The sequence below is a fragment of the Heptranchias perlo genome, chromosome 30 (genome assembly GCF_035084215.1).
Source record: "Heptranchias perlo isolate sHepPer1 chromosome 30, sHepPer1.hap1, whole genome shotgun sequence".
NCBI lineage: Eukaryota > Metazoa > Chordata > Chondrichthyes > Hexanchiformes > Hexanchidae > Heptranchias > Heptranchias perlo.
In genome coordinates, this window is record NC_090354.1 from 6,100,543 (window position 1) to 6,123,062 (window position 22,520).

Here is a 22,520-nt window from a genome sequence, read left to right on the forward strand (position 1 = left end):
GCGTGATACTTAGTGCCTGCGATTCTGCAATCATGGCAAGGTTCACTTCACCACAGCGAGGGGGAAATGTAGAGTCAGTCACACCAGAATACTCCTTAGCAACTCCTGACTGCCAGGAATAGATCAGCATTGGCAGAGGCCTAGATGCCGGCCTGAGCCTGCCCTCTTGACTTTGAAGATGTGCGGTGCAGAGAGACACCAGCCGAAATAAAGTAAATATTAGCAGCACAACATGATGGTGATGGGGTGAGGAAGGAGGGGAGGAGATACATGTGCCCACATCAGCCCTGCTAGTCCAGATGTAACGGGCTGTTTTCTACTCCTTTTTTGCACTTGGCATCTCGATATCTGAGATTGCGGTAGAGATCGTTAAAAATACAAATCATTTGCTGCCTTCTGGTTTGGACTGATGATTTGTATGTGGATGTGTTGGAATAATTTTGTTTTCTTAATAATTCTCCAGAAACAAGACTTTCCTCCCCCCGCCCCCCCCAAAAAAAACCCTCACTAACTAGCAACAATTCAGTGAAAACTCTCAGTATGTATCACCTTGTTTACTATGTCCAGTTCTCGTCACTGAGACATAAGGGAGACATTCAAATGCCTGAGGCAGTGCAGAGGAGAGCCCCAGTGTCATGGGGTCTCTGTAATGACCGAAGGCTTTCAGACTGAAAAGGAGTAATGGAGAGATACACTATAGTTAGTGGTATAGAAAATGTAAATGTGGACAACTACTTCGAAGTAAACTGTGAGAGTAGGACAAGGGAACAAGGGTTCAAGCTAATGGAAGGCAAATTTTGGACTGATACAAAGAAGTATTTCACGCACACAGTGATCAATAAATGGGATAAATACCCGGATAGCAATGAAGATGAAAACCTTGATATTTAAGAACTAACTGGATGCTCCAGTGGAGGTTGGGAGGTGCTTTAGGATATTTCTGGATGGATGAACTAAGATGGACTGCATGACCTCCATCATTCTCCACTGTCTTGTGACTGCTTTAGGCCACAAGCCACACTTGGGGAAAACCCTTTAATATTGGCCTTTCACCTTGGATCCATGAGCGGTGGAGCAGCCTGTAAACACCCACCGCGAAGACTCAAAAATGGACAGTGGCCACTCGGTTGAGGTAATGGTGGTTGCCTGTCCCGCTCGGGAACCAAACCCCAGCAAGGGATCAATGCCTCCAAGGGAGGAGGGACGGGAAAAATGAGCGAGCAAGCAAAACCCGTTAATCCAAGCTGCCGATTCCACGGAAAGCACTTGCGGCAGATAGGGGAGAATAGAGACCATTTGTTACAACTAGCGACAATCAATAAGTTTCTTGAAGTCAAAGGATGGATGAACTAAGATGGATCGTGTGGGCTTCCTCATTCTCAACTATCTTGTGAACGCTATAGGCCACAAGCCACACTTGGGGAAAGCCCTTTAAATATTGGCCTTTTACGTTGGATCTACGAGAGGTCGAGCAGCCTGTAAACAAGCGACACCTGTGAATCCAAGCTGCCGATTCCACGGAAAGTACTTGCGGTAGAGGGAATGGCACTGAGAACCTGTCCGATCTCTGTGGCCAAAGCTCTCCTCAAGCACAGTCAACATTACCAGTAGTTACATGGACACACAGTGACAGCCTCCACTGAAGGAACTGACTGTTCTGTTCCATTCTCAGTTCTCTGCGAGATAGCAGGGGTAAAAAAAAAGCTCTTGAGAAGCTGTGATCTTGTAATGTTTCATATTTAGTATCGAAATCCTTCAGCAGTCAAAAGGATTTAAATGAACGCGGTCTCCCCACACGCACTAAACTGCTCTGTTCACTGAAGTGAAGGCAACAGGAATTCCTATGACGTGCTTGCATTCTTAAAAGGCCATGGGCTCGGAGTGCCTGACCCTGGATGTATCCAGGCACACTCACCCTTGTGAGCTTCCTTAATTAGTTCCTCATTTTCAGAAAATTTTCAGCATTGAAAATTTTCAGTTTTTAAAAAAAAAATTAGGTTTTGGTGCAAACAAGAACTGTTGATATGAAATGATTCCTAAATTGGTGTCACTTTATTTAAATTCTTCTCCCCTTGCCTCTCCTGGCTTTTAAAAAAAAAATTCATTCTTGTGAATGTGGGCATCACTGGCAAGGCTGGCATTTATTGCCCATCCCTAGTTGCCCCTTGAGAAGGTGATGGTGGGCCGCCTTCTTGAACCGCTGCAGTCATAGAATCATAGAAAGGTTACAGCACGGAAGGAGGCCATTCGGCCCATCGAGCCCGCGCCAGTCCATGTGATGAAGGTGCTCCCACGGTGCTTGCTGACTGTGGTGTGGTTTCAAGGACTGCGTTCACATTGCAGTTCCGAACACAACCGGCCATTAGTCAGATGTGAACTTTGAGGGCGAGTTCGCAGGTTATCGAGGTAACGGCAGCTTACATTTGTATAGCATCTATGATTTTAAAAAAATGTCTTGACAATAGAGATCGTTAGGGAATGGACATTGAGCTATGGAATGAGACATTAAGAAGGTTGACTGAAAGTTTGTTCGAAAAGATGGGTTGAGAGTAAAAGTGCAGTTAAATAGCACCTTTCACAATCTCGGGATGTCTCAAAGCACTTTACAGCCAATAATGTACTTTTGAAGAGAAGTCACTTGTAATGTAGGATTTTGAAATTAGAGGAAAGAGAGCTGAAGGGCTTTTAGGGAAGGCATTTCCAGAGATTAGGGCTTAGGTGATTGAAGGTTCTGTCACAAATGGGAGGAGGGGGAGGGGTGGGGAGTAATACTCAGAGTTAGAGGACTTAAGAGTGCAGGAGATAGGACGGAGCGAGATCATGGAGGGATTTGAAAATGAGAACATGAGTTTTAAATCTAATGTATCAAGGTAAAGCACAGGATAGTGAGGGCGGGCGAACGAGACTTGGTATGGATTAAGATGTGGACTGCTGCATTTTGGACACATTTGGAGCTTATGGCGTGTAGAGAATGGGAGGCTGGCAAGGAGAACTGTGAAGGACCGAACGGTCGTGCCCAAAGCTATCCTCACTGGCATCCAGGCACGTACACTTTCCAGCAGGGCTCCGTCAATAGGGATTGGGAACAGGGCTCCGTCAATAGGGATTGGGAACAGGGATTTCCTCTCCTCTGCACCTCCCCCTCCCCCCTTAGTGTCAGCTGTGGCTCAGTGGGTAGCGCACTCTCGCCTCTGAGTCAGGTTGTGGGTTCCCACTCCACGGACTTGAGCGCATAATTCAAGGCTGACACTCCCAGTGCAGCACCGAGGGAGCGCTGCACTGTCTGAGGTGCCCTCTTTCGGATAAGACATTAAAACCGAAGCCCTGTCCGCCCTCTCGGGTGGACGTAAAAGATCCCATGGCACAATTTGAAGAAGAGCAGGGGACTTTCTCCTGGTGTCCTGGCCAATATTTATCCCTCAACCAACACCTAAAACAGATTATCTGGTCATTTATCTCATTGCTGTTTGTGGGATCTTGCTGTGCGCAAATTGGCTTACAACAGTGACTACACTTCAAAAGAAAGTATTTCATTGGATTGTAAAGTGGTTTGGGACCTCCTGAGGTTGTGAAAGATGCTACACAATTGCAAGTCTTTCTGTCTTTCTTTTACCTAACAAACAACCCTTTAGTGGCAGTGTGTCCAATTGAGATAAACTAATTGCATTGACATGGGGTCAGACTCGGGACCTTCCTGGTCTGGACGCCACACCCTGCAGAGCATTTGCTCACTGGCTTCAGGGGAAACCTACCTCTGTCATTAATGCTCGTCTGGTCTATACGGCCAAAAGCAATGGACCCGTGACACTGATTAATGAGGGTAACCCCCCTTGTAATGAGAGGTATAATCTTCAGAGAGAGACAGTCCCACACCACTGGAAGTACAGAACTGATCTAGAAAACTGCAACCACATAAGATCTTGATTAAACTTGCTGCAGTTTCCCGTTAGATGACACACACTCCAAAGTTTTCGGTTTTAACAATTCTCTTGGCACAGTGTATCTCTGATTACATCAGCTTTGGAAAAATGATGAGATTAAGTGTTGTGTGGACTCGATTTCATCCACCTGATGATACTCTTCATTTCTCTTATTTTAAATTTTCATTTTATTAGCTGTTTTCAGAGAGAGAGAGAGAGAGAGACATTCTGAGAAAGAGAAGTAATATTTTTCATTTGGCACGGTGTGTAATTACTGCTGGTGCCCTCGAGAGGAGTCCAGATTGGAAAATGATGTGCGGTAAATGCTGAATTCATGTCCGCTCTGAGCTCCCTGCTGGCTCACTCAGCAGCACGTCTCTGCATCTGTCTTTTTGTGGAACTGGCAAACTTGCTGGGGATTTTGGCAATCGCGAACTGTTGAGATTAATGACTAGTCTTGTACAACCGAATCGACCATCTTGACATAACATGGGCCAGGCGTTTAATTATTATTTGGGGATTTATCTCTTGAGCTGCAGTGTGACCAGGCTTTGATTCTTACATGTAATCTTTATTTATTAATATTGTATTTCAAGATATTCATATTTGGGGGGGGGTGGTTTCTAATGTCTCGTTTCCACTCGAAGCTGGAGGAGTTGAGGATTCCTCCGGTCTCCTGGGCCTGTTGATTGGGGAGTCTAGGACTAGGGGACATAGTCTAAAAATTAGAGCCAGGACTTTCAGGAGTGAAGTTAGGAAACACTTCTACACACAAAGGATGGTAGAAGTTTGGAACTCTCTTCCGCAAACGGCTGTTGATGCTAGCTCAATTGTCAATTTTAAATCTGAGATTCCTAGATTTTTGTTAACCAAATCTATTAAGGGATATGGGGCTAAGCAGGTATATGGAGTTAGGTCACAGATCAGCCATGATCTCAATGAATGGTGGAGCAGGCTCGAGGGGCTGAATGGCCTATTCCTGTTCCTGGAAGCCAAAATCCTGAAGGTGTTTCAAATTTATTCTTTTCCCTTCCTGTTCTCCTGTTACATGGATGGTAGAAGCCCATACCGGTACCTGGTCTGAGTGACCATTCTTTATACAGTGAGTATTGGCAGGCAATTGAACCACGTGAGGCATCGGCGCTGAGCCTGATCCTGTCCCCTTGCAATGTGTGCACACTCAGAATTTTTGGCAGAGGTCGCTGTGTACCAATTAGGACCAGAACCACTTTCTAGCTTAAAAAAAAAAAAAATCCACTCCCTTGGTCTCCGCTGCCAATTACAGCGCACCAGCTGCAGGTCTGGCTGAGATCCGGTAACTCACCAGGGTGGAGAATTGAGGACCTTCCTGGTACCTATGGCTCAATTTACCCACTGGCCCATTGCACTGCGCTAACTTTGTGCCTTTGACTCCTGAATGGCCTGCTAGTTTCAGGTACTGTGCTGGCCACCGAGGAACCCTGTCTGTCACTTGGGAGACACTGGAGGGGAAAATCCCCGAGCGAGTCATCAATCAGGTTTATTTTCTGCGTGTGGCTTGACAGTCGGTAGGTTTTAAAGAAAGAAAGACTTGCATTTATATAGCGCCTTTCACCACCTCAGGTCGTCTCAAAGTGCTTTACAGCCAACAAAGTACTTTTTGATATGAAAACAGAAAATGTTGGAAACACTGAGTGGGTCAGGCAGAATCTGTGGAGCGAGAAACAGAGTTAACGTTTCAGGTCCGTTCTGATGAAAGGTCTTCGACCTGATTCGTCAACTCTCTTTCTTCACAGATGCTGCCTGACTTGCTGTAGCAACAGCAGAACCATTACCAGCACCTTTTGTCCAAAAAAAAAAATGGGAGCAATGGTTATGATACTTTTTGATGTGTGGTCACTGTTGTAATGTAGGGAAATGAGGCAGCTAATTTGCGCACAGCAAGGTCCCACAAACCGCAGTGAGATAAATGACCAGATAATCTGTTTTTTATTGATGTCGGTTGAGGGGTAAGTATGGGTGAGGTCACCGGGGAGAACTCCCCTGCTCCTCCGAAACAGTGCCGGTGGGATCTTTTACGTCTCTCTGAGGGGGCAGACGGGGCCTCTATTTAACGTCTCGTCTGAGCGTTGGGAGCTCCCTCAGACGATCCACGATCTTCCCAATTGACTCACAAAGTGCACCATAGGTTGATTTAACAAGAACAGCTGCCTGTTGTTTTTTTTTTAACGTTGTGTGTATGCGTGGGATTTGCATCTAGGAAATGTTGATGTCACAAGGCACCTCAGCACAATGACAGCTGCGTACTTTGTTATGAAGCGAATTAAAAGTCCATTACAACTGGTGCCACAAGATTTGCTAGTCTGTTGTTAGCAGCTGTTTCCTTTAGCCAAGACCAAAAGAGGGAGGTGGGGGTGGGGGGAGAATAAATTAAAAGGATATTTTTTCTCTCTCCCTGTAATTGAGCTGCTTGTAATGGAGTTTCCACATCAGCTTTGAAACCTTTCTGCTCTGCTCGTCAGTAAGCCTTTTAAGAATGATAAATAAATATCATCCTGTGTCATTCACAACCTGAACATTTGCTATGCTGTAATAATTTGATGCTCTTGAGATTTAGAAGCTGATGGGGTTTCTATAATACATGTAGAGGATTACACTGAGGATAATCGATGGCTGTAACACTGGCACAAAGCAGTAATGCTCCACCACAATCCAGTGTGCGTTCATTTCTCCTCCCTCGCACTGCTTCTCGACTAGAGGGTGTGCGTCAGCTGGGGTACGGCTCCCAGGGTCATAACACACCCACCCCTGGCGGCTTGTCCAATTCTTTGCGCGAGTCTCAACAGTGAGTGTCGATGGGCTGTTCAATTTTTTTGGGGGTGGGGGGAGGCGGCGGTGCTGGTGGGAAAAGGAAGAAGGGACATTACCATCACGCCCAATTCTGTCTCCCGGCCAATGTGACACACGCACACGCACATGCACACCTTAGCCCTCGGATACGGAGACTGGCTGAAGCCACCATCACACCCGCTGATATCAGCGCAACACAGCCCAGGAATCCAAAACTGGGGCCTTCCTTGTATTAATGATTCAGGACCACAGCACAGCATTTATCTATTGAGTTATTGTATGGGTTTTGTTGCTTCCATTGTTGGGTAGTGATGTACAACAACTTGCATTTATCTCTCACAACTACTGTAGCAAAACGTCCCAAGGTGCTTCACAGGAGCGATTATCAAACAAAATTTGATACCAAGCCACATTAGGAGATATTGGAGCAGGTGACCAAAAGCTTGGTCAAAGAGGTAGGTTTTAAGGAGCGTCTTAAGGGAGGAGAGAGAGGCATAGGGAGGGAATTCCAGAACTTAGGTCCTAGCCAGCTGACGGCCGCCAGTGGTGGAGTGATTAAAATCGGGGATGTGCAAGAGGCCAGAATTGGAGGAGTGCCAAGATCGCAGAGAGTTGTAGGGCTGGAGGAGGTTACAGAGATATAGGGAGGGACAAGGCCTTGGGAGGGATTTGCAAACAAGCATGAGAGTTTTAAAATCAAGGCCTTGTCAGACTGGGAGCCGATGTCGGTCAGCGAGCACAGGGGTGATGGGTGAACGGGACTTGGTGCGAGTTAGGATACGGGCAGCAGGGTTTAGGATGAGTTTACAGAGGGTGAAAGGTGGGAGGCCGGCCAGGAGAGCATTAAAAAAGTACAGCATTGGGGTATTCAGTTAGGGGACATAAAAAGAGACCAGATTGGAGAATATTAGATTCTCTTGAATGGCAAATTACAAAGCAATTCACCATTCCCACGTTCTGTTGTGCACAGATTGGCCCAAATGTGACAATAGTACCATATGTGCTGCACTAGATGGGGAGGATGGAGCCTACATCTTTTTGGCAGATCTGATCAGATTCTCCAGCTGAACTTTTAATGGTTTAAACTGACTTGGGATTGCCAACAACATTGCTGTTTTTTTTCTCTCCCCTCCCTCAACAATTTTGCTGGTGCACAGATCCTGGGAAATGCTTATCCAGTGAATGCCAAATCCAGTTACATTTCTTTCTCTGATTTATTCCTTCAGAGAGGGGCCACTTTGCAGATTGGAAATTTCAGCTTAGCTAATGAAAGGATTGACTTGTGTTTTCTATGTTGTCGGGATTGGTCTCTGGGCAAGTCGGCTGCGAAGGTTAACGGCTGGTTTAAAGGATTTCCAAAGCTCTTGAGACCTGAGAGCGAGGACACAAAGAAAGATCACCCACAATTGTGGCAGATTTGTTTTATGTGGACCTTTTCCAGAGTATCCTAATCTAAGGAAATCATGAATTGTAAGATGCTTGTCACAATACTGAGCTCCACAGTACTTGTGGAATCTTGCTTTCTTGTTCTGTACATGTTTATATCTCCATGCATTAATCACCTCAAAGCTATTTTTTTTCCCCTCTCAAATGCTTTCAATCCTTCACAAATTACAATGAAAGTCCCACCTCCCATCACTCCTGTCCTTTTCCAAGTTTCACCAGCTCGCTTTGCCCCAGCGAAGATCCGTGTCCTCACTTTTAAACCCCTCCATGGCCAAGCCCCACCCTACCGTTGCAATCTCCTCTCAGTCACTCCTTGCTCTGCGCTCCACCACTGTTGGCCGCTCTTTTTAGCCACTATGCTGCTGTCGTCAGGAACTCCCTCCCGAGATGCCTTCACTTTGCCACTTCCACCCCCGCTTTCGGAAACCACCTCTCAATCCTCTCCACGACTATGCACTCAGCCCCACTCGGTTGCCAGCTCTCTAGGATTTTAAATTCTTTTACTGTTGTAGCATAGTTTTTTTTTTTGTGTGGAGGTTTGTAAATGCTGAAGCTGAAAGAGTTCTCCAGGTCTCTCGCTCGCGCCTTACCTCGGCAACGTTCTCTAGCCATATGTCCCTTTGTTCTCCGCTCCACCATTGGTGGCCACTCTTTCAGCCCATCGCAGCTCTCTGGAAGTCCCTCCCTGTGTAAATTCTCAAATAGAATCTACACGAGCAATTGGTGAGCCGAGCAGTGCACAGCAATATGAAAGACTTGTGCCTTTCACAACCTCAGTGCTTCATAATCAACGCTTTTGAAGTGTAGACACTATTGTAATGTGGGAAACATGGCAGCCAATTTGTGCACGGCAAGGTCCCACAAACAACAATGGAATAAATGACCAGATCATCTGTTTTAGATGTTGGGTTGAGGGATAAATATTGGCCGTGGGATCTTTTGTTCACTGGAGTGTCACCTAGATTACGTGCGGAAGTCTCTGGAGTGAGGCTTGAACCCACAACTTTCTGACTCCGAGGCGGGAGTGCTGCCCACTGAGCGACGGCTGACAGTGTGTTACCATTTACACAGGTATATTTTCAAAATGATTTTCCAGCTATGGATTAAGGAAGCAGCTTCAGTGCTGGGGACACAGGCTGGGAGATTTTGAAGTGTTTTAATTTCCCAAATAACTCATTCCATTTATACAAGGATAGATTTTTTTTTTAAAATGATGTGTTTAGAATAGTCTCTTGCCCTATTGTTGAGTCATTTGGTGTTTGACAATATCCAAAAACACCTTGTTAATAATTTGTAAATGACGGTGCTGTGATGGAAGAACTGCATAGAACATAGGAACAGGAGTAGGCCATTCAGCCCCTTGTGCCTGCTCCGCCATTTGATAAGATCATGGCTGATCTGTGATCTAACTCCATATACCTGCCTTTGGCCCATATCCCTTAATACCTTTGGTTGCCAGCTGCTTCCAGGAGATGCTTCCAGAACCTCCCAGTGTCCTCTGGGAAAGACACATGGAGATTGCTCCAGTTAATTTCACCTCGGACCCAAACAGATATCTGGCACAGGATCGTTCTCCCATCTGTTTCTGCCTTCAGGATATACAGTTTATGTTTTAGAAGCTGTGATCTTTAATCAAGAAAAGACAAAACTGTGAAGTCTCTTACAGGATTTGCTTTCCCCTCCTCCGCCAAGAGGTTTGCTGATTCACGGTGGGCGACTGCTCTCTTATATGCCAGCAGGCTCCAAGAACCATGCCCAATTACTCACATTTCAGCCTGAACCGTGATCGCAGCCCAGCGCTTTTGTGTTGCTGTCAAATGAAAACAGAAGTGCCCTTGATGGTAAAATAGTCTTTGCTCACTCTCTAAGCTCACATGTGAAGAATGGCCACTCGCTGAGCAGCAGTTGCCTGAAACTGGGTCAGCACCTTCAGTAAAGAACGTAAGGACACGACCTCCCCAGTCCCCCCACCCTCGACATAGGAGCATTGGAACAGGTGTTGGCCATTCAGCCCCTCGAACTTGTTCCGCCATTCAATTAGAACGCGGCTGATCTGTGTTTCAACTCCATCGACCTGCCTTGGTTCCGTAACCCTTAATACCCTTGCCTAATACAAATCTATCAGTGTCCTGAGAACCTACCTTGTTGACCGAGCTTTGGGCCATCTCCCCTGATATATATTCATCTCGTGCGCTCTCTCTCTGTCCCCTCTTAGTCGTGGTCCCAAACCCCCACCCCTGGGTTATTGTGGTGTTAAAGTGCAAGTTATCCTGTGGAAAGTGACTCTTTTTTAAATTTTTTGAACAGTTGTTGAGTACAGGACATGGCCAGTGGTTAAATGGACCTTCTCTGAATCATGGACAGTGCATTGAAGCCAAGAGAACCTTTGCTATCATGTGGCTTCCTGTGATTCAAAAATAAAAAGTGGTGCACATTCGACTACCTTTTATGGGTTTTTTTTGTTGACGCAGTGACTAATTTCTAAAAATGGAAGAATACAATTCTAACAGCTTTCAGTGTATGTTGTCTGTTAGCCCACGCCGTTTGTGGTGTGTTTTTTAAAAAAAAAATTCTTGAGTCATGTTGAGTTTGCAGTCTAGAATGTATATGTCTATAATGGGGGGGGGCGGGGAATGTGTGCTGAACTAAAAATGGAAATATTTTGTGCTGAATTATGACTTGAATCTTTAAATCTGCACCACCAGCTCTCCCCGGTCACTCGGTGACAATCCCTCTTCCAATGAAAAGAAGGGAGGTTGCTAGTTTTTCGTGATCTGCTAGCAAAATCGCATTCTCCAATCATGTGTTTCAAAGCCTCGCATTCCATGATTTTGTTAGCAAGTTGTTAATTATGGAGAATACCTGGCATTTTCCACCTTAATGGGTAAACGCCACACCTAGTGTGTTCCTGAGTCATACAGGCGAGGAAGGACCCGGGTTCAATTCCCAGTCTGTGCTGAGTTGCTTAATCTCCGACAATGGTTGGAAGGGACTGATTTGGAGGGGCGGCAAGGGGGATATGAAGAGGGGAGGAAGAGTGGGTGGGGGAGTGAGAGGGGGTGGGGGAGAGTGGGATATGCAGGTTGAGGGGTCTTTGTGGAGGGGAGGGAGGGGTTGGTAAAACGGAACTCAATGCTGTGGTGCTAAGGAGGGGGAGAAAAGATCAGATATGTTTCCCACAAGTCCCTGATGCTGAGTGGGGATACGATATGACCAGACTCGTGCAATCACAGACGGATAGGAGCCAATACTGATTGCCCCAGTCCCACTTATTGTGATGCCATCCAGGGCAAATAGCTTGCCGACATTGCCTAGGCTCATGGGTGAAGAATGGCTGTCTGAGATTCTGGAGAGCAGCCGCTGTACTCGAGCTCTCTTTGTGAAGTGACACAGATGGAAAAAAAAGGGAGGAATTGCGTTTTTTTTTTAAAAAGAGTGTCTGGAATGTACGTGAAGCAGTAACGGCTTAGTATGGTTTTGTTTCTATCTAAATTTGTCTTCTTACAAGGCCTAGTCTGTAACTCGGGCTATGACACACAGTCTGGGCTTGTTAGGAATGATTTGAATTCCTCATACGTGGGCCGTTGCTTGCCTGGGGGTGGCGGCAGGAAGCAGGAAAAGGGAAGTCATGTGATTTATCACTCTCACACCTGACCAGAGAAAATGTAGCGTTCTGTGGGTTTTCCTTATATGGTATTGATGCGCTGGCCCCACCTGCTGGTTAAATGATGGAATGGAACTGAGGGGCACAGCAAGACTGGCAGGTCTGCAGGTTCCATTCAACTGTATGGTGGTGAGGGAGAAGACACTGGGAGCAAGTTGCAGTCTATAAATTGAGGTTATTTGTATTGTTTTATTTTAAAATTCACATCTTTTATTTTCAAATCCCTCCATGGCCTCGTCCCCTCCCTATCTCTGTAACCTCCTACAGCCATCAGATCTCTGCGCTCCTCCAATTCTGGCCTCTTGCGCGTCTCCGATTCTAATCGCTCCACCGTTGGCGGCCGTGCCGTCAGCTGCCCGGGCCCTAAGCTCTGGAATTCCCTCCCTTGACCTGTCCGCCTCTCTACTTCTCTCCCCTCCTTTTAAGACTGAAATGCTTTCTCCTTGTTTTTTTTTTTCTCTAGGTTGAAGTGGCAGCATTTTGGATGCAACTCTGCAATTTCAATTTCCGCGCGGCAGAAATAAAGTCTCGGCCAAAGATTTTGCCGTTCGCGATTGACCTATGACCTTTCAAGGGTGCGATGGAGTGTGGTGTGCACGTGTGTTTTGAGGAAGCACTTTGTACTAAAATCCACGCATGGAATGTTGGAAATAACATGCGCTGAAAAGTTAAATGGCCACTTCACCTCGTTTCAGCTTAGCTTTTTATTGGCAAAATGCAGAGTGGCTCACTTTTAAAATGCTTCTTGCATTTACACTGGATAAGTTGGGAGAGGGAGGGAGACTAATGATGACTCTCCAGTGTTGTACTCATCAGCGTGTGTGTAATAAATAGACTTTCACAAAGTGCTTCACCTAGAAACCCACTGACTACGTGCTACATTGGGTGTATTCCATTCTTGACCACTGGTGACCGCCTGGCTAAGAGGTCAGTTCTCCCAACACCTGTGTTGGAGAGATACAATCAAGATTACCACTATTAATTCTTTCATCCATTATGGCATTTGGCTTGTCTGGCTTAAAGGTTTCATAGGTTTGAACTCCTCATTTCCTCTTGAACTTTGACCCCTGAGTGCCACTGTAACTTCCTGCTGTGATGTGAATCCAACTCAGAAATGGATGGAGTAGTCACTTCTCGATCACTTATTTCAGCAGAATGTTGGCCTTTGTCTCAAGAGGGCTGGAATACAAAAGGTTGGAAGTTATGTTACAGCTGTACAGAGCTCTGGTTAGACCTTATCTGGAGTACTGCATTCAGTACTGGGCAGCGCACCTCAGGAAGGATGTATTGGCCTTGGACGGGGTGCAGTGCAGATTCACTAGAATGATACTGGGGCTAAAAGGGTTAAATTATGAAGACAAGTTGTATAGATTGGGCTTGTATTCCCTTGAATATAGAAGATTAAGGGGTGTTTGTTTAAGATGATTAAGGGATTTGATAGGGTCGATAGAGAGAAACTATTTCCTCTGATGGGGAAGTCCCAAACAAGAGGGTATGACTGTAAAATTAGAGCTAGGCCGTTCAGGGGTGATGGCAGAAAGCACTTCTTCACACAAAGGGTAGTGGAAATCTGGAAAACTCTCCCCCCAAAAAGCTGTTGAGGCTGGGGGGTCAATTGAAAATTTCAAAACTGAGATTGTTGGACTTTTGTTAGGCCAGGGGTATTAAGGGTTATGGAAACAAAGCGGGGAGATGGAGTTAAGATACAGATCAGCCATGTTCTAATTGAATGGCGGAACAGGCTCGAGGGGCTGAATGGCCTCCTCCTGTTCCTATGTTAACTGATAACATCACAAGACGGATCACAATACAGCTCTACAAATACTTGGTCTTTGTTGCCTAACCTAACCTAAAAACCCGGTAGGGATACAGTCGGAACTGCATACCTCCCCAGCCAGCCCATCTACAAATGCATGTAGCAAGGTGTGTCGGTTATGCACACTCACTGTGTGTGTCTTTGAGAGAATGAAAGGTCAACCTGTGTGCAGTACCGCACAGTGTGTGTTGTCTGAGCATGCGTGTTAAAACCTGGTTATACACACACTGCAGTTAATTGTAGGGATGTGCATGTGCTTTTGAAGTGTTTTTGTGGAAACCGTTGATGTCCTGAGAGTTTGGCCCAGCAGAGATGCACCATTAATTTATTCCATGTGAGGGCACCACCTTGTGGAACGGGGGAACAAAGCACTTTAAAAGAAAAAAAAAGTGAGGTTTCTATCTTCAGCCTTTCCCGAGTCCTACATTTACAATGACTAATGGAAGTAGAAAGGTAGGTTTACATTGTATTACATAGAATGTACAGCACAGAGACAGGCCATTCGGCCCAATTGGTCTGTGCTGGTGTTTATGCTGCACACGAGCCTCCTCCCAACCCTCTTCATCTAGCCTTATCGGCATATCCTTTCTCCCTCATGTACTTATCTAGCATCCCCTTAAATGCATCTCTGCTATTCGCCTCAACTACTCCTTATAGTAGCAAGTCCCACATTCTAACCACTCTCTGGGTAAAGAAGTTTCTCCTGAATTCCTTATAACACAATCCCTAATAAATCCAATATTTATGGCCCCTAGTTTTGGTCTCCCCCACAAGCAGAAACATTTTCACTATGTCTACCCTATCAAACCCCTTCAAAATTTTAAAGAACTGCCCCTCAGCCTTCTCTCTTCTAGAGAAAAGAGCCCCAGCCTGTTCAGTCTTTCCTGATAGTTACATGGCACCCATTTGTAGCCATTAATGGACATTTGGTTCCCATGACACTAAGTAGAGGCCACCACTGGGGGAAATCGGGAAAGGCATGGTATTTAAAGCAGGGTTGATGAAGTGACTGTTTGAAGATCCACTGTGCTGGTCAGATGAATTGCAATCACAATTAATGTGTGTGTATTTTTTTTTTGCGATCTTTCAATAGATTAAATATCATGAAGAGTTTGAGAAAAGCAAAGGAACTTCTGCGGCGGGTGGTGAGCGAAGGAACTCGCACGATACCCCGAAGTACAGGCCGGAGCCAGAGATGCATCGTGGTGAGAGGCAAATGTCACACAATTGCCAACTCGCTCCGGGTGAATCTTCACTTCCAAGTACCAAACACCAGCCCACCTCCCCCCTCCAGTCATTAAAACATCCAACTGCTTCTTAAATTATTCCTGGATATTTTCCTCCACTACCCTCCCCAGATGTCCATGCCTGGACCACTCCTTGTTTGAAGAACTTCCCGACGTCAGTCCTATATTTGCCTTTCACTAGTTTGTAACCATGTTCCCTTGTCCGATTGTTATAGTATGACTTGAAATAGTGCTCCAAATGTACCTTTTCCCTTCTCTTTACAACATTATATACCTCACTGGGGTCCCCGCTTAAGTCACCAGGTCTGAATACCTCAAGTTTTTTCACTCTTTCCTCGGTCCTATTTGTGTTTCTATTTCTTGCTGCCTAGTCATGTTTGAATTTCATGGGTCTGGAAGTTTGTAAATTATTATTTTTAATGCTGTTGCATAGAATTACAGCACAGAATCAGGCCATTTGGCTCAACTGGCCTAGGCCAATCTTTATACTCCACACGAGCCTCCTCCCATCCTATTTCATCTCACCCTATCAGCCTACCCTTCTATTCCTTTCTCTCTCATGTAGTTATCTAGTTTCTCCTTAAATGCATCTCTGCTATTTGCCTCAACTACACCTTGTGGTAGCGAGTTCCACATTCTAACACTCTCTGAGTAAAGAAATTTCTCCTGCGTTCCTTATTGGATTTATTAGTGACTATCTTATATTTATGACCCCTAGTTTTGGTCTCCCCCACAAGTGGAAACATCTTCTCTACCTCCACCCTATCGAACCCCTTCATAATTTTAAAGACCTCCACTAGGTCGTCCCTCAGCCTTCTCTCTTCTAGAGAAAAGAACCCCAGCCTGTTCAGTCTTTGGAAACTAAGATCAGTTAGTGTCAGCAACTTAAGAGCTGAAAATGAATGGGAACAGGCATAACCTTTATACATGGTCCCCACAGCTCCATAACACACATAACAGCCAGTGCAGACAAAAAGTTTGCATACTGCTGCTCTAGATGTCCAAGTCCAGTGACGTGATTTGTTTTCTGTTTGTTTTACTGGTGCAGGCTGCAATAAGGGCGGACTGCTGCCTTTAAACGGTATGAGTAGCTGAAGCTGACTTAAATCAGTGCTACCTTGCGATGCAGGTGTCGTTCACTGACCCTGGCGAATGCTGAGACACCAACCTGCCCTGAAAATTGAGCAACACCTACCGAACCTCAGGCAAAGTTAGATGAACATGGGCTGCCCTAATGTGTTTACCGGCAGTGAGCCACACAGATCAGGAAGGTCCCGGCTCGATCCCTGGTCCGTGCTGAGTTAGCCGGGCGATGGTGGGCGATGCTACAGTTGGTCTCGGCACCACTTACTTGAGATGGGGAAAATCGGTCGGCGTTCCCACTGATGGTCGCCATTGAGCGATTCCCGCTGGAAGTGCGCACCTGTTGACGAGGGTCCAGGAGGGTGGACTTTGGCCCCCCACCAATAGCCAGCTGATACTTGCTGTCTAGGCTCACGCTTGAAAATGGCTATCGAGGTGGGTGGTGATGCCTGTACTCGTTTTTGACTCTGCATCCAATGGGTCAATGTGTGGAGGGGAGGGGAGAGAGCTGGTAGAAGAAGATGGAGACCAAGAATGTGGATTTAGGACATCGCCAGGCACATGTCTCAATGTGGCTTAGAGGACATTCACTTTTCATAGAATCGTAGAATCTTACAGCACAGAAGGAGACCATTTGGCCCATCATGCCTGTGCTGGCTCTTTGAAAGAGCCATCCAATTAATCCCACTCCCCTGCTCTTTCCCCATAGCTCTGCAAATTTTCTCCCCTTCAAGGGAATTTATCCAATTCCCTTTTGAAAATTATTACTGAATCTACTTCCACCACCCTTTCAGGCAGTGCATTCCAGATCATAATAGCTCGCTGCGTAAAAACATTTCTCCTCATCTCCCCTCTGCCAATTACCTTAAAATCTGTGTCCTCTGGTTACCGACCCTTCTGCCAGTGGAAATAGTTTCTCCTTATTTACTCTAGCGAAACCCTTCATGATTTTGAACGCCTATTAAATCTCCCCTTAACCTTCTCTGCTGTAAGAACAATCCCAGCTTCTCCAGTCTCTCCACGTAACTCATCCTTGGTATCATTCTGGTTAATCTCCTCTGTGCCCTCTTCAAGGCCTTGACATCTGTTCCTAAAGTTCTTAAAAATAAATAATGAACGAACTAACTGACAGGGATGGAACAACAATTTTCTTGTGCCTCTCCAAGCAGGGCCACTGGCTGATTATTATATCTCGGTAGGTCCTGAGAACTGACACTGTACAACGGTGGTCAGCCATAGTTTCGTAGTTTAAAAATGTACGCAAACAGATTGCTGACTTTTCAGAATGAAATTCTAGCTCTTCTACTTTCTTGTAATCTCTCTTTCCCCCCCACCCTACAACCCCTGACTGCTTGACTATGACTTGTTGGCTCTACAGGTCCGTTCATGTGCAGCTCCAACGCGTGCACCCTGATCTATTGAAAACAACTAGGATTCATAACACAATTTTTCTTCACCCCAAACTGCTGAACTTGCACAGCTCCCCCAATTCTCCACCATTCCCAAACTGTTTTTCCCGTTGTAATTGTCCAGTGTTCTGAGTGTGAATATTGTTGGTTTTCTCCAATCTTCTCATTTCCAGCATTGGCCACTGGGAGTGAGTGTGGGAGTGAGTGTGTGTGTCTCCACTTCCATTCAAGGGAAAACAAGACAAAGCCATATCAGCAGAACATGCATCGACCAGGGGCTGCATGTTAAAAGGAATCTTCATGAAAAAGTGTTTGTGACAATTTTTTTTCCCTCTTGCAAACATAAAATCCCATGACCTAAAAGTGATTCATCTGGTCACTTATCCGTAATGCAAGAAAACTTCTTCCAAACAGGGAGGAGAAAAAAAGGTTTCTGGAACACTTTTTCATGATGAGTGTTCCCGTTAAAATTTAGACACAATGCATGTTTTAAATATTTCGATTTGAAGCTTTTGCTACAATGATGGGAATCGTTCCCAACTTGCCTTTTAATTCTCTTCACCCTTCTTCAGGCTTCCAGCCTCAGGCACCTTCTCAGCAGGAGCCACAACCTCAAGTCTACACTCCGCCTCCCTCTACACCGTCTGCCCCACCTCCCTCATCCGGGGTAAGTTGTTACTTCATGTTCTAAATGTTCTCTCTGTCCTGCTGTGGGAAGACTGATGAAAGAAAGAAGGGACTTGCATTTATATAGCGCCTTTCATGACCATAGGACGTCCAAAAGCTCTTCACAGCCAATGAAGAAGTTTCTGAAGTGTAGTCACTGTTGTAATGTCGCGGCCAATTTGCGCACAGCAAGATCCCACAAACAGCAATGAAATAATTGACTAGATAACCTGATTTTAGTTGGCTAGGACACCAGGGAGAATTCCTCCGCTCTTCTCCATGATCGTGCCATGGGATCTTTTACGTCCACCTGAGAGGGCAGACGGTTTAATGTCTCATCCGAAAGACGGGCACCTTCAACAGTGCAGTGCTCCTTCAGTACTGGCACTGGAGTGTTAACCTGGATTATGTGCTCAGGTCTCTGGAGTGGGACTTGAACCCACAACCTTCTGACTCACAGGCGAGATTGCTACCCGCTGAGCCACGGCCGCCACATGAAAAATGGTTAATTAGTGAGGTGCCAGAAGGTTGACTGTGTTCGTGGAACCAGGGTGGGAAACGGGGGAAACGTAGAAACATAGAAAATTGGAGCAGGAGTAGGCCATTCAGCCCTTCGAGCCTGCTCCGCCATTCAGTACGATCATGGCTGATCCTCTAACTAAGGCATCTTGGTAATCTCTCTTTTTTTCTCTCTTGCTCTGTTTCGTTGTTTTTGTAGAAGCGATTTAGAGCTGTGTACGACTATGCAGCAGCTGACGATGATGAGGTCTCATTCCAAGATGGCGACTTAATCGTTGATGTACAACAGATCGACGAGGGATGGATGTATGGCACTGTGGAGAGAACGGGGGATACGGGCATGCTCCCAGCTAACTACGTGGAAGCAGTGTAACTGAGCCCAGATCGACGCCTGCTTATGCTTTGATTATATATATATATTATAAATAAAAGAAATTACAGTATGAATCCCAACAGTAATTTGACAAAAAACAAATTAGATTAAAAAATAATGTATTAAAAATTGTGGTTCCAATTACATAACATAGCTGTTTCCATTTCTGTGATCTACTGGAATACAGGCAAAGTTTTCTTTGGCTTAACTACCTTGGAGAAGGAACGGTAGTCTTTCTTCAAAGCCACTCACTTCTCTGCATTGTTTCCCCCCCCCCCCTCACCCCCCCCGACCCCTTTTTTAAATGACCCTTCCCCTTGTAGATCCTTAATTGAAATTCTTGTCTCTGGGTTACTGCACCTGATTATTGTGCTGGACAATCTCAGGTTAAGCCTCTTTTAGTCAAGAGAGACGGACACCAGTTATGCTGGTGAATTTTTTTTTTCCCCTCTGTAAATTGTTGCAATAACTCGTTTATTAAAAGCACAGCAAGACCAAAATACAGGATCGTTCTATCAGCTGGAGGGAGAGTTTGAACGCAGTTTGGCAAAATGCTGCTCCGTTCTTCAATACACACATGTGGAAGACTGGATTTCTAGTGTTCTAAATGCCATTTTTAATTACCTCATTCCAGTGACCATTCTTAATTGGTTAGCCTCGTGAGTGCAGGCAAGTGGGGGTGATTCACGGCCAAATAATCCAATAAAACTGGTACATAATTCTCGTAAAACCAGGAATCTCAATGCATTGTCCCCAATAAAGATAGTGGATCGTTTTGCTGTCTTGTAATTTTTTTTAGGGGGAAGGGCGAATGGGGGGGGGGGTCAGAGATAAAAAGTTCCCGTAACCTTCCTTTTCCTTATAAAAGGCAGTGGGGACGATAGACTCAGAGAGTGGCGTCAGAAATTAAGTCGCTCACTGGAATTGAAGCAGTGGTTGAATCCTGCCCGCTACCAATTCTTCTCCTGCCCCCATATGAACTAGAATATCAGTCTTGGTGATAAGAGCCAATACACCCGTCATGCCCCGATGGTGAGGCTTTGCTACACGGGTAGACATGTTGGTCATATGTGGTGAGTTTTAAAATTGAAGGGAGGCAGACTGAGAATTAATTTCAGTTTGAAAAATTGTTACGATGGGGGAAAAAATGCCCCCTTTTTTTAATCAACATTACACTCAATTGACTTAACATTTAGTATTTACAACATTGGTGTTCCAATCAAATCTGTGCAGGAAGAAGGATATTTAACCCAGTCAATGCATTGGCAAGTACAGTTACCCAACTGGTGCCTGTGCAGTCAGCATCTGCCGTTCATTTCAAAGCTACGCCAGAGATTCCCGTCAGTGACATCTGCAAACGCGACTTGACTGTTGTGTTTCGGTCTTATTTTGAGGGGCAGATTTTGAAGCATTTTGTGCCATTGAAGCTGAGAGATGGTCAAGATGGTAACAAATGTTCAATTTGAGGGGAAATAGGATGAGAAAAGGGACTTTTACTGGGATTAAAGCACGTTTTTCAGTGTCGTTACTACGCTTACTTCCAATAGGGCTTTGTTGAGACTGAATCCACTTTGAACCAGCATGACGAGGGAAGAGATTCATAAACAATTTTTGGCCACTTCTCTAAAGTCACGTCATGACGACAAATGGAGAGCCCTCTCCAATTAACTCTCTCCACTGCCCGGGTAACGAGTGCCCACTGGGAACTAGTCTGGGATCTCTTTTTTTTTCTCTCTCTCATTGAACGACGGTGAAAAGAGTTGTTCCCAGCCTGTGTAAATGCCCATTTAGAAGTTCAGGTACCAGAAATGTACCAGCTTCCCTCTGTGCTACAGCAATATATTTCTTAAAAGGAGCTGACAAGTCAAGATTTGAAAGTTGGCTGTTGTAACTGGAGTTGTACAAATTAATTGGTAGTTGACATGGTGTTGATGGAATTGATTGAATCCCTCAGACCCTGTATTGTAACATCCAAGGCTGGGTTTAGCAGCTTTCAGCTATTCTAGTCTACATAAAACTGCCCACATTATTTTGAAAGTATTGCAAATGCCCGTAGCAAATTAAGGTGGCAACTGGTGCATTATGACAGTTTACAATGGAATAAATGTGAAAAGGCTGTGCTTTACTCATTAGAATATTGCATTCACTAAAATCGGAACAGCCTTCTGTTAAGTACCAGCCTCTAATCTGGTCCGAGTACAGACATACTTTGTAGGGATTGGGTCACTGGAGGGGGACCTCGTATTTCCAATTCTCTAGAAAAGGGAAAAACAATTGACTTCCCATGTGAAATGGCCTAGGCTTTACATAAATGGTTAACTGATATGATACTGGTGAAGATCAAAAACCTAAGCTAGAGGACCACAGAAGATATGTACATAAACACACATGTAGACACTGCGTGCCAATATTAATGACTTTCAACATTCCATGGAAACAATACATTAACTGTTTAGTCTTATCGCTATTAATTTGAAATCTGCAGTTATTATCGCTAATTAATTGGTAGAAAAATTGTTTTTTTTTATGTCATGCTTATCATGTTCCGCTTAGAGCTTTTGCTAAAGACGATATTGAGTTACCTGCAAAAAAGAAGCACCTGAACTTAGCTTTGGTCTCTGGGTGGTTTATTCAAGATGAGGCTAAGTGTAACGGGAGCAATAATGCTTAAGCCGCATTTCCAACAACACAGGCTGCTTTGTCGGGCAAATGAGTCTTGAGGAGGTGGGGAGAAAAAAATAGTGATTTTCCTGGGAAGTACTCTGGACCTTCCCCAGCAGCAGGGATGGGCTTCTATGTCAACCCCTCCCCCGCCCCCCACCCTCCCCCACATAGCAGCTTGCAGCCAGTGGGATTCCCTCAGCAAAGGGAATAAATGACCTCTACCCTGTCTTAAATCACTTGGGCTCAGAAACCGCCTTTGATTGGTGTGACATTCTGAATTAACGACCACACAACTTCCAGTACGTTTAAAATGGAGTTGCAAGAATTTGGTTAGTATGGAAATTTAAGAGGCGGAAAAATATTAAAAGGGGGGGTATTAAAGTTATATATATATATGTATGTAATTGCATAAAATACTGGATATCTGTGAATCCGATGGAGCATGTCTTGGCGTTTCTGAATTCTTCATTACCATGCTTGCAATTTTTAGGAAAAAATGTATTTTTGGCATGATTCTTACATGACAGATTATCAATAAACTAAATGATGGGAAATAATGTGGGAGAAGAGTGTGGAATTTATTTATTTCTAAAGGGTTCATGTTTCGTTGGGGGAAAAAAAATCTGGAGCAGGATCGAATAACATGTGCTTATGCAAAAATGTCTGACAAACCTATTTTCCTCAGCAAGCAAGAAAGAATGAACTTGATTTATATCGTGCCTTTCACAACCTTGGGCCGTTCCAAAGCACTTTACAGTCAATGAATGACTTTTTTTGAAGTGTACTCACTGTTGTAATGTACGAAACACGGCAGCCAATTTGCGCACAGCAAGTTCCCACGAACAGCAATGAGATAAATGACCAGATAATCTGTTTTAGATTAT

General features: G+C 45.0%; 1 protein-coding gene across 1 annotated transcript in view; it reads left to right on the forward strand.

Annotated features, from left to right (window-relative positions):
- Positions 1-22,193, forward strand: part of lasp1 (LIM and SH3 protein 1) — a 121,385-nt gene extending 99,192 nt beyond the window's left edge. The window contains exons 5-7 of the mRNA XM_067968791.1: positions 14,769-14,880; positions 17,987-18,081; positions 18,799-22,193. Coding sequence (XP_067824892.1) covers positions 14,769-14,880; positions 17,987-18,081; positions 18,799-18,972 — 381 coding nt within the window. The 3' untranslated portion in view covers positions 18,973-22,193. The remainder of the gene's footprint in view (positions 1-14,768; positions 14,881-17,986; positions 18,082-18,798) is intronic.
- The last annotated feature ends 327 nt before the right edge of the window (positions 22,194-22,520 follow it).